This window comes from Delphinus delphis, chromosome 11 (genome assembly GCF_949987515.2).
Source record: "Delphinus delphis chromosome 11, mDelDel1.2, whole genome shotgun sequence".
Classification (NCBI taxonomy): domain Eukaryota; kingdom Metazoa; phylum Chordata; class Mammalia; order Artiodactyla; family Delphinidae; genus Delphinus; species Delphinus delphis.
The window spans coordinates 18313060-18331828 of record NC_082693.1 but is presented as its reverse complement, the minus strand read 5'-3'; the positions used below and the strand labels follow the sequence as shown (position 1 = coordinate 18331828).

At 34.9% G+C, this 18769-nt stretch overlaps 1 protein-coding gene and 1 pseudogene across 9 annotated transcripts in view; both read left to right on the top strand.

The window, feature by feature from the left end:
* C2CD5 (C2 calcium dependent domain containing 5) overlaps positions 1 to 18769 on the top strand; it is an 81776-nt gene that overhangs the window by 3576 nt on the left and 59431 nt on the right. For 7 of the 9 annotated variants that reach the window (XR_009521163.1, XM_060024428.1, XM_060024430.1 and 4 more), the window contains exons 3-8: positions 6516 to 6602; positions 7994 to 8165; positions 9441 to 9536; positions 11817 to 11972; positions 12819 to 13017; positions 18246 to 18397. Coding sequence is in view for 8 of the 9 variants with exons in the window: in XM_060024428.1 (XP_059880411.1) it covers positions 6516 to 6602; positions 7994 to 8165; positions 9441 to 9536; positions 11817 to 11972; positions 12819 to 13017; positions 18246 to 18397 (862 nt within the window). In the remaining variant the exon portion in view is untranslated. Of the gene's footprint in view, positions 1 to 6515; positions 6603 to 7993; positions 8166 to 9440; positions 9537 to 11816; positions 11973 to 12818; positions 13018 to 16955; positions 17256 to 18245; positions 18398 to 18769 lie in introns of those variants that run through there. The other 2 variants (XM_060024432.1, XM_060024433.1) reach the window with 2 other exon arrangements.
* LOC132434195 (leucine-rich repeat-containing protein 34-like) lies at positions 9607 to 10733 on the top strand (annotated as a pseudogene).

The following is an 18769-nucleotide window of genomic DNA, read 5'->3' as shown; positions in this document are numbered from 1 at the left end:
AGTGTGGTGTTTCGAAGAGAGGTATGAGTTAAAAATAAGTGCACACAGGCCAGTGCTTCTCAGCTTTGTGAGACCCGGTCCTGCCTTTATATGGCAGGTATTTTGAAATCTTCCCTTTACTATCTTGGCATGATATCTATAGCTAATATAACCTATCTATGCCCACAGTTTAAAAATATCAATATAATGCTCTAACTGTAATATGATAGAGAAGTAAAAGTATTTTTTAATGTGTTTCAATATGGAAGTGCTTGTTAATGACCACGAAAGACATGAAGTAATCAGGTTGCGCCCATGATATTTACTGAGCCTCTGTATATATCAGATACTATACTGGCTGTTGTGCAGCATGCTGGGGATAGAGCAGTGAGCAAAATGAAAGTTTCTGTAGTCACGGAACTTAGGTTCTAGTGGAGGAAGGAGTTAATCAAAAAAATAGTTAAGTAAGAGATAAAGTATGCTAGATGGTGAGAAGCTCCCCATGTGGAGAAAATAAAGCAGAATTCAGGATAGGAAGTACCTCCCCTCCCTGTAAAATCACGTGAACATGACTGCTCCTCTCTCAGAGTGAGACAGTTGTGTAGTTTTGGCATCTCGGATGGGCCTTCACTGCCATTGGTTATCTGATTTCCCAAAATACACTATAGTCAGCTCATGGGAAAAAAAGAGAGTTGTCCATTAATTTTCACAGTGGTTGCATTTCTTGACAGTTAATGTGTATTAAAACCCATCATAATATTCTATCTATAAACCTGAGTTAGGGTCTAGGTAGGTTTTTCACCCATGTGGCTATCTGGTGTGGATATTTGAAAGTCATGACATGAGACAAGTCTTCATTGTTGGGGACTGTCTCTTGAATTGCAGGACACCTAGCATCTCTGGTCTTCCTTACTAAATACTATTATTATTCGTCCCAAAAACGAAATTTTTGAAATTTAGAAATTATTCGTCCCTAAATTTGTAAAGTTTCTTTAGAAGTTGGTTCTGTCCCTTTTGCGAACCATTGACTTAGGGGAGAGAAGAGGGAGCGAGAAGACGGATGGATCCTTGAATGAACATGACATTAAGAATTTATTAGAGGTAGAGGACTAGGGGAAGGAAACTGAGATTGTTAGCCAGTGGGTGGGAGAAAAATCCAGAAAGTAATGTCTCAGAAGGCAAGAGAGGAAGTTTCTAGAAAGAGGAAATCCTCAACTGTCAAATGGCACTGAGAGGTCAAGTAAGGGGACAGAGAAATCACTGGATTGGACAACATAAGGATGTTAAGGGTCCTGGCTTGAGGAGTGTCAAGGACGGAAGCCCATACTGTAGTGATTTAGAGGGTTAAAGTACATGGGAGTAAGGAAGTAGGAGAGGCGTGAATAGGCAATTGTTTCAGGAAATATGGCTGTGAAGGGAGAGAAGAAATAGTGTGTTATTTGGGGGGGAGTATGCAGTTTTTAGTACTTAAAAAAAAATAAGGTGGAAGATATTAGAACATATTTGTGTGCTAATAGGAATAATCCAGCAGAAAGGGAAAGATTAATGCATGAAAAAGGGGATAATGAAGGATTACAATATAATAAAGGGATAAATTTTGTGATATGGGATAAAGGGATAAATATGTGATAAATAAAGGGATAAAATAAAAAATAAAGGGATAAAAAATAAAGGGATAAATTATGTGATATGAAAGATTTCTGTCTTTGTGCTGGGCTTGAAAGATGGTGCCATTTCCATAGGCAGAGAGGAAAAGGGGGCATTTTTTGGATGAAGAGGATAAATGATAAAAGCAAAAGGAGGGAATATAGCACATGTAATTGAAGGGAGGGTTCTTGTTAAATAGAAGTGGGAAGTAAAATTTGGCTGGGTAGAGAGGATGCGGATTACTAAGTGGTCTGAAAACGATGGGGAGAAGTCTGTACAGCAGATGCTCTCTTAACCAGTTTCTATTAACTGCCTCATTACAGTGCCCAGTGCTCTGCATTTCTGCCATAAACACATTCTTGAATACCCCATACCGTTAGATTATACTCCAGTGTGCCTGCTTCTCCCATCAGTTGGCTGATATGCTTTACCAAGAGGCAGTTGCGTTTATTCCCTAACCTATTTATGCCAGCACTATTTGTTATTGTTATTTATTTAAATGTTATACAAATCAGTGAAATAAGTGGGATAATGAAGTTGATAATGCTGTGTAAAGCATTATGGATACAGTTGCTAAAAATTGCTCTTGAATTAGATGAAGATTGTAAAAAATCTAGGATTCTCTATCCATAGTTATTTTACCAGTGATTTTAAGTTTTACCACATTTTAAAGAAACCCAGACTGACAAACACAGATGATATGTTATGAGAGACTGGCAAACACAGATGATATGTTTTGGTTTATGCAAAAAAGATGACACAGAACTGTCAACGGTGGACCCTTACTCAAAGAAGAGGCTTCAGTCTTACGATAAAAGATAGAGGAATGAATATTTATTTATATGTTTTATTTGAAAATGTTTACTGTTTGTATCATTTTTAATGATTATCTGATCTAACCAGATTATTTGATTGACTAATCAGATATTGGTCCTGATTGCGTTGGGGTTGAGGGAATTTCTACTATATATGATGTGAGGAGTTTAGGAAGCCAGTGAAGACCAAGTAGTACTTAAGGATGATTATTGTGGGAATCTCCAGGATGAACAGGATGGGATTCTGTACCAGGGGAGTATTAATCAAAATATATCCCAATATTAATGTGCATGTTACAAACTGTTCCGCTAAACTACATTATCATTTTGTGTTTATCCAGGAGCCTTTGAGGGAACAGGGAGAGGAAAGGAAATTAATATTTAATGAGCATTTTCTACCAGACATTTTGCTAAGTCTCTACATACATTATCCTGTTTAATGCTCACAGCAACTCCCCTTTTCAGAGGAGGAAGCAGCTTTAAATAACAGGTTAAATAACTTTCTCAAGGTAATTTAGCTAATGAGTGGGGAAAGAGAAAGCGTTTACCTTACTAGGGAATCTTGTTAAAATCCCTGATGTTCTTTAACTAAATTGTAAGACATTCATTTAATTGCTGAGTAATAAAATCTCCTTCGAATTAAATAAGGCCAAATGAACTCTGATTCTTCTTTAGTAGACGGGGAATCACCACAATGTTGGCAAAACATACACTCTAGCCTTTTTCTTCTTCTAAAATCTTGTCTTTTGCTTGTTTGTTTAGTATAGTGTGGGGACTATCAGATTTTTACTATATCTAGAATGGACAGTTTACCAAAAAAAAAAAAAATCACAGTATAGCACTACATTATAATGGGACAAAACTGAAGAGGGCTCTGAAATCATAGCTTAAGAAATGATATGCTGTTTTTGGCAGTTGAGCCAAACTCCTTAAGTACATTTGGCTTTTGAATGGTTTTGAATGCTTTTATGAATCCTAACGACATTTTACTTCAAATAAAGCAGTTTTTAGGTAAATTAAACAGTAAGTATTTCTTTGATATTTTGAATATTGAAATGTAATGAAAGCTAGATAAGTAAGATTTCTTAAGTATGAGCAGATTTCTTCCCAGGTTTCTTTTTCCTTGTTTCATTTCTTTAACATTTGTGATTTAAAAGTAAAAAAAAAAAAAATTGTGCAGGTAATACATTTGGCCCTTCGTATCCCTGGGTTCCACTTCCTCGGATTCAACCAACTGCAGGTAGGAAATATTTGGAAAAAAATTCCAGAAAGTTCCAAAAAGCAAAACTGGAATTTGTTGTGTGTGATTGCTGTTTACATAGTATTCACATGGTATTTACAACTATTTACATAGCATTTACATTGTGTTAGGTACTAAAGAGATGATTTAAAGTGTATGGGAGGTTGTGCATAGGTTATGTGCAGGTACTGTGCCATTTTATATGAGGGACTTGAGCATCCACAGATTTGGGTATCTGTGGGATGGGGGGATGGGTGGGAGGAGTCCTGGAACCAATACCCGTGGGTACTGAGGGATGACCGTACATGAATAGCTCCTGTTAGAAGAGATTCAAATACTCAAGTAAAACTTGAAAGCCCCTTACTTCTTACTTACAACACTATACTGTGTTGTCTACACCCTTATCAGTCCCTTCAGAGATAATTGCTGTCACTTCTTTGGCATGTATTCATCTACTCCTTCTCCTTGGCTTTAAAAACAAAAACAAAAACTTTTACATATCATATTTTTAAAAACAAATGTAATCATACTTTTTATATTCTACTACTTGGTTTTTTCAGTTATTATGCCATTGACATCATCCCCTGACAGTACATGTAATCAACTCCATTCTTTAGTAGGGAGCATGTGATTTATTTAGTCATTTTCTTGTTGTCACTAGGTTTTTGTATATCTTTTGGGAAGGGGCCATATGTGAAAGTACTTCAGGAGAAATTCCCTGCAGTGAATCCAGAATTTTATAACTGAATCAAAACAGTTTTTGCCATTTGAATTTTATTTTAATTTTTGATGTTTTTGAATTTTAAATAATCCATTTAAAAAATAGGTAATATATGTGCGTGGCTCAAAATCCAAAATGTACAGAATGAGTCAGCCTCTCATGGCCTTTCCTTTAACCGATCTGTCTTGTTTCGTTTAGTGGCCACTGTTAACATTTGTTGTATATCCTTCCAGAAACAATCTGTGCATATATAGGCACATATCATATGCCTTATAACATTTTGCCATTTTTTTTCCTCCACAAAGAATGCCGTACACACTGCTCTGCAGTAGAGGGATGTATCTTGGACATTGTTCCATACTAGTGCACGGAGAACTGCTTCTGTCTTCTGTATAGCACTGCATTGTGTGGCTTTCCCATTCTTAATTTAGCCAGTTCCTGATTGATGGACTTCTAGGTTATTTCCAATCTTTTGCTACTATAATGCTGCTTATATATGTCATTGTGCACCTATGTATGAATTTAAAGGGTACAGGCATTTAAAATTTTGATAAGTGTTGTCAGACTGCACTTTGTGAAGATTGTTCTAATTTGCATTCACAGCAACAGAGTATGAGAGTGCCTCATTCACACTGTGTTTTCAAACTTTTTGATCTTTGCCAACCTGGGTAGTAAAAATGTCGGTTTAGTTTGATTTCTCTTAGTATGAATGAGGTTTTCAGCTCTTGATATACTTAAAAGACATCTATATTTCCATTTCTTTGAATTTCCTTTTTTTGGTTGGTTTGTTGATCTTTTTCTTATTGCTTTGTAGGAACTTGTTAGAAATTGAAGAAATTAGCTGTTTGTGACATATTTGGCAAATCCTTTTTCTCACTTTCTTATTTATCTTTGACTTTATCATATTCCTTACCATGCAAGAACTCATTATTTTTAGGTAATTTCTTAAACCTTTTCAACCCTCTGACCAAACTGCCTAGGTACCAAATGGTTGGTATCATTCCTTGATAATTCAAATTGCATGATAAAATAACTAGAAAAATGTATGGAAGATAATAACTATAGGTTTGGGTATTTTGCTTTTAGAACATTTTCTGGACTGATTAAACATTAATATCTACAAGTATTATAATACCAATAGTAGGGTTGTAGGTCAAGAAGGAAAGGAGATTTCATAGATTATCTGATTAAACCAGCATTTCCTAAGTATCTACAACATGCAAAACTCTTTACTGGGTATCGGGATAAACCTTTAATGAATTTTGAGGTTAGAAAAGATACTTAATGGTGATAACTGATAGAATTAGGGAAGAGCTTAGAGAGATCAAGTTTAGGAAAGGTGAAACAATCTAGGAAGTAGTTTCTTAACTGTTTTGCTCTTAAGCTTCCTGACCGCTTCTCAAGTCCAGCCTGAGGTTTCACAATCTCCATTCTTTCTTAGAAGCAAGTCCCAGGGATTTAGCCTCCTTTCTGCCTTCTTCCTTTTCTTCTTATTTACTTTTGCATTTTGATTTAGTATCTGCCAAGACTGGCTATGAAACAGGGTAGTCTCCCCATTCCAACCCCTTTTATTGTCCCTGAAGATAGAAACATAAAACCCTTAATGACCATAGTTTATTGCTGATCACTGTGTATGCACAGGTAAGGATTTAAAAAGTAACAAATACTGAGGAAGTGAGAAAATATGAGGATATGTTACTAAGTTCTTATAATAATGGGCTGTAGTTCTGGATTCCCTTGATGAGATGGTAAGAGTCAGTTGTCCTTTCTACCTTCTGATTGTATTTTGCTGGTCCTCCACCCTTAAGACTTTCCCCTTTTGTCTGAGCTCCTGTTTAGTGAAGACCATGTGATTACTTTCTCCACACTGACATAATGGTCTGATTTTAATTTCCCTGTAGAGCTAGTCAGGCAGAACAGTGGGTGATCCCGTGTTCCAGGTGTAGTCTATAAACTTGCCTGGACCCATCCATACTTTCTTGCCTTTTGTCTCAGGGGATAGTTGTCTTTTATCCCCTTCATGGTTAATCCTCCTATTGTTTAGCTGATGTTAAATTTTAATTTTATTCACATTTTTAATATTTTTATTTGAACTGTTCTTACTTGTTTTTAGGTAAAATTTGGTAATACCACCTTTAAAACAGATGTGTATCTCAAGTCCCTCAACCCTCAGTGGAACTCAGAATGGTTTAAATTTGAGGTAAGTTTTTAAATGTCAGCATTTTTGCGGTGACCCTTTTTTCGCAGGAATGATTGGACTACGTTTTATTTCAGGTATAGTAGTTTTCCTACACCATAAAAATATTTCCTAAGAATATTGAGTTTTCAAAAAATTATGTTACAGTTCAGAAAATATCATATATGAATAGGAGAACCCAGATTAAAAAGGTATTATATTATTATATAGTAATTTTCTCTGGATTTTAGCGTATACCAAAAATCACTTAAGAATAATGTACACATTAAACATCTTTTTGAATTGTGATAAAAATACGTATCATAAATATTGCCATTTTAGCCATTTTTAAGTGTACAGTACAGTAGCATTAATTGCATTCACATACATACAATGTTGTGCAACCATCACCACTATTTCCAAAATTTTTTCATCACTCCAAAGAGAAAATACGCATTCAGCAATGACTCCCCATGCCCTCCTCTCTCCAGCCCCTCGTAACCTCTAATCTACTTTCTGACTCTGAATTTGCCTATATAAGCATTTCATATAAGTAGAATCATAAGTATTTGTCCTCTTGTGTATGGCGTCTTTCACTTAGCATAATGTTTTCAAGGTTCATCCGTGTTGTGTAGCATGTATCAGAATTTCATTCCTTTTTATGGCTGAATAATAGTCCATTGTATGAATATGCCATATTTTGTTTATCCTCTATCTGTTGATGCACACTTGGGTTTGTTTCTGCCTTTTGGCTATGGTGAATAATGCTGCAGTGAACTTTGGTGTACCAGTATCTGTTTGACTTCCTGTCTTCAGTTCTTTTGGGTCTATACCTAGAAGTGGAATGGCTGAGTCACGCGGTAATTTCTGTGTTAAGCTTTTTAAGGAACTGCCAAACTTTTCCACAGTGGTTGCATCATCTTACATTCCTACCAGCATGTGTGAGAGTTTTGGTTTTTCCATATCCTTGTCAATACTTGTTATTTTATTTTATTTTATTTTTAAAATGTAAGCCATCCTAGTAGGTCTGAAGTGGTATTCACAGTATAATTTTAATGTGTATTTTTATTATGAATGAGGTGAGTTTGCTTTCCTATGGCTAAGGACCATCTGCATTCTTTTAGTTTGAACTGTCTCATATTTAAACCACCTGAAGAAGGTATTTAGGTTTCGGAGGTTGACTTCACCAGACTTGATGACCAGTTTAATACAAAGAATGTAGATGTGAGGTGTTATCTAATTGGTTTTGATTTGCATTTCCCTAATGACTAATCTCTCTACCTTTGCTTAGAGATAAATCTATAAGATTTCTTTTCCTGGAAATAAGTAATCTTTTACATTTGGTATATGTATACATTTATGGTAATGAAGATTTTTAAATTATAAGATTTAATTTTTAAGATATACTTTTTTAGGTGGATGATGAAGATTTACAAGATGAACCTCTCCAGATCACAGTTCTTGACCATGATACATATAGTGCAAATGATGCCATTGGTAAAGTGTACATTGACATTGATCCTTTACTCTACAGTGAGGCTGCAACAGTCATCTCAGGATGGTTTCCAATTTATGATACCATTCATGGTAAGCAATACATTTTAAGAAAATAAGTCACAGTCTTTTAATTTATCCTTAAAGACTTTTGTGTTGTGCCTGGTATTTTTAAAATACATATCTTCAAAAGATGTCTTCTCTTTTAATAGACATGTGGTAGTCTGTATTGTTGGTAGAATTGTAACTTTTCTGACCATAATTTGAAATAATGCCTGCTAAATTTGTACAATATAGTAAGCAAATGTATCATGTGAAAATCATCTAATATTGCTACTCTGTTTCTAAAACACATTTTAAAATGAATAATCTTGAAACTTTTCTACTTAAAAATTCTTGAAAGGAAAAAAATTCTTCAAAGGCTTTTTGTTGCCTAAAGCAAAGTTCTCAAAGTATGGTCTTGGGACATCTGTGGGTCCATGAGATACTTTCACAGGCTCTGTGAAGTGAGATGAGAACTGTTTTCAGGATAATACTTATATGACATTTGCCATTTTTAGTCTCACTTTCTTACAAGTTGTACAATGGAGTTTTCAGAGGTTTTATGATGTATGATGTTACCACACATTGAATGTAGAGCAGAAATTAGAATCTAACTATTTCATTAAGCTACACACTATAGAGATTGGCAAAAATGTAATGTAATGCCACTCTTATCACTAAAATTTCTTTTGTTTTTCAGAATAGTTATTTTTATAAAAGTGTTTATTTTGACATAAATCGATTTACTGCTACTTTAAATGAAGTAATAAGTAAATATTTGTCTAAATTCTCAATTTAAATTTATAATATGGTAAATACTGAAGGTTTTGACCTGCATAGACAAAGATTCTTTGAGATCTTCAGTAATTTTTGAGATTGTAGAAGGGTCCTGCAATCAAAAAGTCTGAGAACCACTAGCCTAAAAATATGTCATCTCTTTAAAATGGCAGAGGGACCATTATGGGCATAAGGAACTGGCAGATGCTTCTGCCTACAGTCTTGCATTTTTCTGTCTATTTTACATTTTTGACCTGGCAATTACATTGATAGTAGTTTATTATAAGAAGATAAGATGTTTGATGAGATTTATGTGTATTGTAACATTCATATTCTATATTATTCATTGATGTTTAAAATGGTAAAATAAATTGGAGAACAGGATTTACTTAAATAAATTAGAGCATCTATAGAATGAAAATAATTAGGAAACAAAGTTAGCATTGCTGTTATGATTGATACATTATTTTTAAATCATTATTTGCCTGATTATTTAATTATACTTTATTTTCTTAAGGTAGAAACTTGTTTTTCCTTTTGAAATTATAGGTATCCGTGGGGAAATCAATGTAGTTGTCAAAGTAGACCTCTTCAATGATTTAAATCGATTTAGGCAGTCGTCATGTGGAATCAAATTCTTTTGCAGTAAGTAAATATATTTTATTACTCATTTGACAGGAAATTTAATAATTGTTAAATATGAGAAATCAAATTAATGTTTCAGAAGTCTAATGGAAAACGTATTATACCTTGGTCTTAATGCCAGAGAGAAAATTGTGAATTTTTCAGAAGTAATTACTGTAGCTCTGGGAACTGTTTATCTGATTTTAAAGTAAATGATATCTAATTTTTCACAAGTTCATAGAAAGTTTTTTTAGAAAAATCCAGTGGGGCATGTGTGTGCATGCGGTCATCATGACAGTGACACTGTGGCCCACAGGGAGGCTGCCTCTGGCTGTTCCCCACATCCTCCCTTCTCTAGTCTCTGTGCCAGCCTCTGCCCACAAGAGTGTGATTAGAAGGAATCACATTAATCATTGCTGGTTACAGTCACTTAACTCCAGTAGAAAGGGTAACAGGTGAAGATTTTTGGATCTTTTTCAGAATTTTTAAAGAAGAATCCATATATTAATGAGACAGTATTTACATAAACCTTATGTTTAGTGATATTGAGTCTGAGGTGGAGAATTAATTGTTAAAGCACTACATAAGATTACAGCTCTGAAATACTTAAGAATGACTGGAAACAAGATTGAAAATAAAGGTGGAATGTTTTTTCCTGCAATGCAGCAATTTAATTCATCCTTAGAGAAATCAGATATGGGAATGCGAAGTGTGCATTTGTAGGTGAGCTGTGCATTTGCTACAGTCCTAACTCAAAAGCCAACAATTAAGGGAATAAACCCAAACGGACCTATACAGAAAGAGTCCACAATTCATTCAGGCCACGTGTTGAAAGAAAATCACTGCATTGTTAAACTAGGTATGTGTCTGCATAATATAAAACATTGTGATATGAAACAGATGATACGCTGTATCTGAACAGTAGCCTATGCTACTTTGATGTCAGCGGGTTGTCAGAGGTTAGCGACAACATAGGGGGAGAGGACTTGTCACACTTTCTCAGCCAATGAAAACAAATCCCATTAATGTCTACATTTGGGAAACAAATTTGATGAGGCTACACGTGTGGCATATTCAGACTTAATTCAAATGGGCTCTTCAAAACCAGGCCATACAGACGTGGAGCCATTTGTGGTGGATGGACGTGTATATCTTGCAGAAGTCTCAAATGGCTTTAAAAAGCAGAATTATTTAAAAAGCATAATTACTGGACGCTAATTTATAGAGAAGATTGCAAGCTAATCATCTAACGTAGATTTTACTCTTGTACCAGTAGGTCAACAAAGGTTAAAATAATTTTCATGTATTTGTCTTACTTTATAAAGGTTAATATTTTATTGCCCATTACAGTTCTTTCAAAAGTTAGAACAAATTACTTTTGTCAAATGTGTAAAAGATCTGACTATAATTAAGCTTTGAATAACTGTCAAAAAAAGAAAAAGCCAGTGGCATTTTATGCTGGTATAGGATGCTGAAAGATAGGAGTGGAGCACTAGAGGCGGCACTGTGGTACTATCCATGGTGACATAAGCATCTACAGGTATGGAGCCCTGCGGATGCCATGAAATATGGGTCACAATTAAACAGATCTGGGCAATTCATAGCCAGCCTGGACTAATAGGGTTGAAAACTCCTATGTAGTGGAGTTAGTTTCAAGGCATGCATATAGTTTGGTATAGATGTTCTCACATTCTCCCCTTTTTAATAAATCCTGTGACGTTTGTTGTTCTATGTATTGAATGAGTCTATTAAGTAGTATAGTGACTACTGAACCAATTGGCCTTATAACCATGGATTATTAGAAACTACAGGCCTGTATGACTTCTCAGATTATGTCAGAAAGGTAATGGCTTGATTTTTAAGGCTGCAGTATGTGGTGTGCAGAACTTTTTCAAAGGGCTTCCAATGATTAGAGTGTTTTGGTATTCATTATCTGCTTTCTGATTTTTTATATAATATCAGCTAGCTCACTTTAATTTTGACTTTTTTACACTTCGTATTGAATGCTATTTAAGATGGTCTGTAGCTATTTTCTAAATTATAAAAATACAGTTTATATCTTACTGTGCTTACTTGAGAAAGGCAAGAGGCCTCATGAAGGAAAATGATTATTTCTAAGAATAAAATGGAACTTAGAAGACTGTTTGATTGAAAGTATTATTATGATTGCATTGAGGTTATCACAGTAAAAGATGTTCTTGTACTATGTATCCAAAAGGTAAGAACTTAGTTGTACATTTTTAAAAAGTTAAATTTAGCCTTGTGATAAAGAGAAGCATAATAGATAATTTTTTTTAACAGCGACATCTATTCCAAAGTGCTATAGAGCTGTAATAATTCATGGATTTGTAGAAGAACTTGTGGTCAACGAAGACCCAGAATATCAATGGATTGATCGAATTCGCACACCAAGGGCATCAAACGAGGCCAGACAGAGACTCATTTCTTTAATGTCAGGTATTTAAAAAAAAAAAAAAAAAAAACTTCATGGCTGATTGACTTAATCCTCCAAAATTCTTCACTTCCTTTTGACATGCTACTAAAACTTTACAATGAAGACTATGAATTGTTAACTGACTGATTCCCTATCCCTGGCCCCGTCCTCCTGAACACATGTGCATTGCCATCTTATAACAAGACAAAATCTGAATCAGAAGCTTATAGTTACTTCTTAACTAGGTAGTAAAAGGAAATTGGGCTTATGAAGTGGCATGGTAGAAAATGCCCTGAACAAGGAGTAGGAAACTGAGTTCTAGTTTTCCTCCTTGGAGTGTTTATTTGTTGTCAGAGCTTAGGTAATCTCTCTAAGGTGTTTCGTTTAAATGTTGCCTTTTCATAGTCCTTTTCTGACAACTTGTACCTCCTTTTACCCCTACTCCCCCGCCACTCTTACCCCATTACTTTTCTTTATTTTCCTTTGAAGAACTTATTTCCATCTAAAGTTTGTATTTATTATGTACATATGTGTGAGTGTATATATACACTCACGCATACATACATACACACACACACACTCACACAGATATATCACATAATAAATACGTTATATTTAATAAGTACAAATGTTTATAATAAATTTATGTATTTAAATAGAAAATAGAAATATATTTATACTTATATTAACATGTTAATTATATTTAATATTTATAAATACATACAAATGTTATATTTAACATAATGTTACACTTAATATATTAAATAATCTATGATTTTCTGGACTCTTTCCTATTACCACCATGTCCAGCTTTGTATTATGCAACATGCAGATAAGAGGCCGACTGTGTTTTCTTCCTTTTTTCGTAGGTGAACTGCAGAGGAAGATTGGCTTGAAAGTACTTGAAATGAGAGGAAATGCAGTTGTTGGGTACTTACAGTGCTTTGATCTGGAAGGCGAATCTGGGTTAGTGGTACGAGCCATAGGAACAGCGTGTACACTGGATAAATTAAGTAGCCCAGCAGCATTCCTTCCTGCATGTAATTCCCCATCCAAAGAAATGAAGGAGTAAGTATGAATCGATGAATTGTTCTTATGGAGCTTTTTATCTTTTGTCTACATATTTTCATTTGATTTGAAAAATTTTTTTTTTTTTTTTTTTTTTTTTGTGGTACGCGGGCCTCTCACTGTTGTGGCCTCTCCCGCTGTGGAGCACAGGCTCCGGACGCGCAGGCTCAGCGGCCATGGCTTATGGGCCCAGCCGCTCTGCGGCATGTGGGATCTTCCCAGACCAGGGCACGAACCTGTGTCCCCTGCATCGGCAGGCAGACTCTCAACCACTGTGCCACCAGGGAAGCCCTGATTTGAAACATTTTAGTAGAGTTGTTCAACATACATTTTTTCCTGCAGCAGTTTTCTTATCAGAGATGACTATCAAAATTTGAAGCTTAAAACTATTTAGATATTCCTAATATTTTATTTATACTGTCATGAAATTCAAATTAAGTAATATAAAATTAAACTTGTTCCACATCTTTAGACACTGTATATCTAAAGCTTATGCATTCTGAAGAATTTTACTTGTTGTCTGGGGAATGCTTAATACCCTATATCTGATAATCCAATTATGCCTATCATTAGCAACATAGTATAGAAAGCAGGAAAGATTGACCTGTGCAGGGGTCTCAAACTCCAGTGTCTACAGAGGCCAAGTAGTTTATATAAATAAAATAATTGGGTATAATGGAGAATACTGGGGACTGCATAAAGCAGATGTTGGCAGACTTTTTCTGTAAAAGGCCAGATAGTTAATATTTCAAGCACTGGCCATACAGTTTTTATGTTTGTTTACCCCAAAAAAAAAAAAAGGAGTTTGCCAATCTTGATCTAAAGGAATTTAAACTCTTACATTTTTTAAAAAAAGTATTTGTGATCCAACAGAACATTTCTTTTGGCTCCATTTGGCTAATGTGTCATCGTTTGTGCCTAAGGCAGAGATTCTCAACATGGTGTTGGTGGTGCTATCAACAAAGAATGCTTGAAATGAAAATTTTCTGTCGTAATGCTTGGGATGAGCAGGATGATTCTATTGGGGACCAGAAATGCTGACTGTCCCACACAGCTAGGGACAACTCTGTACAACAAAGACTTGTTCCATACTAAATGCCAATGGTACTTCCATTGAGAACCATTGCTCTAGAGATTCTTCTAGATCAAGGGTCAACAAACTTCTTTGGTAAATTACCGGAATGGAAATAGCAAGGACTCAACTCTGCAGATGTTGCATGAAAGCAGCCGTCAATAGTATGCAAATAAATGAGTGTGTCTTTGTTCCAATAAAACTTAATTATTTTCGAATCAGATGGCAGGATGGATTTTGGCCTGTACTGTATATAGTGTGCCGACCTCTGTCTTTTATCATCAGGAGGTCAGAGTTCTTCTGTAGTCAGAAAACCCAAAATGTTTCCCAGTTCAGCAGTAGTCAAGAGAGGTTGCCTAGAAAGCAATCACAATTTTTTTTTTCAAACAGTCTATGTAAAAGTGAGATTCTTTATCAACTTTTTCTTGTTTAATTGTTCCTTTCTGCTGGCCTTTAGTTATTTGGGTTAAATTTTAGTCACAAGAGGGAGCACAGTATTACATATATTTTCTAATTTTATTTGGAAATATATTGATAAGTGAAATGTTTTAAATGATTTATTGAGTGAATTTGCTTTATCTTCCATTTAAAATCTGTCTTAAAAAAGATATGAACTGCCTTCTGCTACAGGTAAAGTCAGATTGCAGGTATAACTTTTTGAGGGATTTAGGGTTTTTTTCTCTTTCCGTAGCAAATTTAAGTAAAGAGCTGGGTCCCTCTTCCTTCTGCCACCCTCCAGCTTTATCTGTACTGCCTGAAGGGGCCTGGCCTTTGCAATTGTGATGTCTGAAGTTTTCCTCTTTTCACTGAATTACTTAGTGGAAAGAAAGCTGCAGTACCTGTTGGTGCCTTAAAGTGACATATGGATGGTAGGGGAATACATTTCGCCTTCATTCAGGAAGGCGAACATTAATGTAAATCTGAGCTTGTCTAAGTTTTCTTTTTCTAATTTTGTTGTAGCCATTTGCCTTAAATTGTCAGCTATTCACTCCATGAAGAATTTAAGTGGCTTCATTAAGATTTCCTAATGGCATATTACTGCATAAGTCATGTTATTTAAAAAAACAAAAACAAAACCTCAGGCTGCTTTATTTCAACCAGCTTCTTTGTATTTTTGTTAATGAATCAGTTTGGGCACTAGTTTAAAATTGTTTTATGAGTCACCTGATTATAATTATTTTGGTTTTTAATTTTAACATTGTTGATTCTAGACAGGGATTTGATAAGGTAGTTTGGATTATGTTCCTGCCTGAATAGATTTAATGTTAGAAATACCACTAGGGTATTCTTGTAAGGCAACCTTTCATGCAAGGAGATTGATAAGAATTAGGACTCAAAGAATACATTATGGTGATGCTCTCTCCATTGTACTTGGATTTTAATTTGATGTCATAATTTGAACACTTAATGATGTTCATTTTATTTTACTTTTATTAATGGTGTGTTCTGCTCCATCAGTTTGTGTTTTCCTTTTAGATATTTAGTGTATTATGGAGTATAAAGCTCTTTGGTGTTTCCTAGCTGAACTATCTTGATGGTAGAAAGTGCATTTAAATATGGTTTATTGATTCTCTAATTTAAAAAAAAAGTACTTTCTAGGAGACATTAGTCATAGTTTCTCCTCTGTACGGCACCAATTCTTAGACTTTTTAACTCCACTAGCCACTTACTTCAACAGAGAAAGAAAAAACAAAAATAAAACCTCACCCAGTTGCTTGTGTAGAAATTAGTCACCAGTGAGATATTTGATTTTTACCAGTTAAACACTTTAAAAAATTAAATTAGCAACAAAAGCAGAAACATTTGTCCTATAGTAAAAGCAGTGATATTTTCAGAAAGTAGATGGTCTTTAAAAGACCATTATTGCCAGTTAACGAAAACTCATGTTTGGATCTTGATAAATTGTGATTATTGGGAATGTTCACAGGACAGCGGAAAAGGAAAAAAGGCCAGGAAAAGTTGGGCTCTCGATTACTTTTAATTTGAATTCTAAAAAGTGGGAGTATGGTAGTTTTTCAGAGTGTAGTGACTTAATTCATTTCCCCTCATTGTGCATAAGGGAAGGCATTGCACAATGAAATAGTTGCTAATATGAAGTCTAGGATTCTTAATTATATAATATACCTTTTTTTCCCCATCCACTATAACTATGCTCTTTCGGCTAAATTTCTTTGTGAAAATTTAAGTGCCATAGATGTATGTTTCTGGTCTAAGTGTATCTGGTCTAAGTATCCTTTACATGTGCATAGATGTGATCTATTGCAGGATGTTAGTTGATATCTTACACAATTTCAATTTAGAATGTAGTTTAACTAAATTCTGTTTAAGTTTAATAAGCTATTCTGTTTGAAAGCTACACAAAAGTCATTATATTGCTTAATAAATTTTTTTTTTTTAAAGCGGTGTCCCTATGCTTTGTTTTGTTCCCAGTGTAACCTGGTTTTAAGCTATATACTTGGGGTGCTGAAATATGGAATAATTGGATCTATTTATATTAATTCAATTCACTCATTTCTCTTTATGCTGTCATTTTCATCTTCTTATATAACTCTGTCTTGATATGCTAGACAGAAACAGTTCTGTTAGTTAAACTTCCTTTGTAGAAAAATATATCAGCAGTTATTCATATCTCAGTTTCAAAGTAGTGTAAGAACATCATATTTGGCTTTTCATTTTTATGTGTGTTTTCTTCCTGAAATATTGTTTAGTAAGCTCTGTGGTGATCAAAATAATAGCAAACATTTTAAAGTAACTGAAAATCCAAATTTTAATCTTTTTCTTATTTAATTCCACTGGCAGTTCTGCTTGCTATTTTTCTTATTCACATTCCTAATTTATTAATCTGATTCTTTGTAACTATTTCTTAACAAATTAATATTTAGCTCTTCTTTTTTATCTCAACTTGTTTTGTGCATGCTAGGGATTAAAAAATAATTCCTGTCCCCTAACTACAAGCTCCTTTGAAATTATTTTAACATAACTTTGCTATCTCTTGTATGTATTGTTTTCTTTTCTTCCACTTTGACCACAAATTCCCTCAGGTCTCCGCTGGTTCATCCTCCAAGCCATGGATGCCGCTCGACTCACAACAGCCCAATTCATACTGCTACTGGCTCACGACTTACTCAGAACTTCTCTGTGTCTGTTCCCACTCTCATCTATACTGGTACGAGACTGCTCAGACTCCAGAGCTGGGGAAGCAGGCCACGGGCAGAGTGGCTGCAGAGGGCAGGCAGGCAGGTAGCGTAGGCAGGTACCACAAGTCTTTGCTTCCTCCTTTTCTCACTCGTAGTCCAGTGGCACTGAAGAAATCCTGTATTTAGCCGCCGCAGAGGCTCTAACTACATGGAAGTGAAAGTGTTCTTCCAGCTTCCAAAGTCTCTTCCATAGATCCTCTAAGAACCCTATCTTGTATATGTATACTGTGAGTTTTTAGGAGAATCCTCCAGTATGTATTTTTGCCATTATTTCTGCATTTGGTTAGAAATAAAATTGATGATTGGACTCTAAGTGACATAGCTGCCAAAGCTTCTGATTTGCTTATTTTCTTTATATACAAAACTTGTAACAGTAGGGTCTGTTTCATTCTGTGGAAGAGAGCTGTTGGAAAACAGGTAAGCGACTCTTCTGCATAAAATGCAATGTTTCTGTGTAGCCTATATTCATTTTCCACTCTGCTGTGTTTTTAGCTGTGGCACTCTTGATGCTATAGGATAAGGAAACATGTTTTTCTTTTCAAGATATCTGTGTGTGCAAATATAAAAAATATTGTGAATATTTACACACACCATTTGCAGTCATCATTTTTTCTTTCGTAACTTAAAAAAGCATTGTTTGTTTGAAAATATTTTTATTCATGTATTTATTCTTTTTGTTTATTTCTTCTTTTAATGTTTTTTTACCCCCTTAGTCTGCCATTTCATGCTGTTTTGCTTTTTTACTTGGCTTATTAACTGTTTCAAGGCAGATAATTACTTATCTGGAGAATGATGAATGGTTAAACAGCAATTGGATGTCTTTGGCCTCATACCCAGCTCCACACTTAAGAAATGACTGCTGGCCCTGCCCCAATACTTCCCTGGTGTTTAGATCATGCTGCCTCCGTCAAGTCCTTTGGCACATGATTACTTAATATTTCTCCACCTTCTTCTGGCAGGATTCCCTTCAATGAAGATCCCAATCCCAATACTCACTCATCAGGACCCTCAACCCCTCTGAAAAACCAAACTTATTCCTTTTCACCTTCCAAGTCCTACAGTCGACAGTCCTCTTCTTCTGATACAGATTTGAGTTTGACACCCAAAACTGGTAAGGCACTTCCACTCACTTTTTCTCTTTTTTTTCCAAATATGTTTATGTTCCTTATTAGCTTTCCATCCAAGCCTTTCTTCCTGTTTTTGGCATTTAAGTTAAAAGATAATGTGAATACTGATCATTTTCAGTTACTACAATTAAAATGTGAAAATTTTGTGTAGTTCAGAAGTTATCTTGCTCAGAGAGCGACATTTTGTTGATTTAATCATAGTGTAGATAAGAAGGCCAGAATTTATTTTTGCATGTAGTCATTTTCCATTTCATGCTCAAATTAAGAGGAATAACATCGTAAAGCATTTGGATAGAAAGTAACACTAGTAGCTTGCAATCCAATTCCTCATGCAGTATAAGCATTTTTGAATTCAT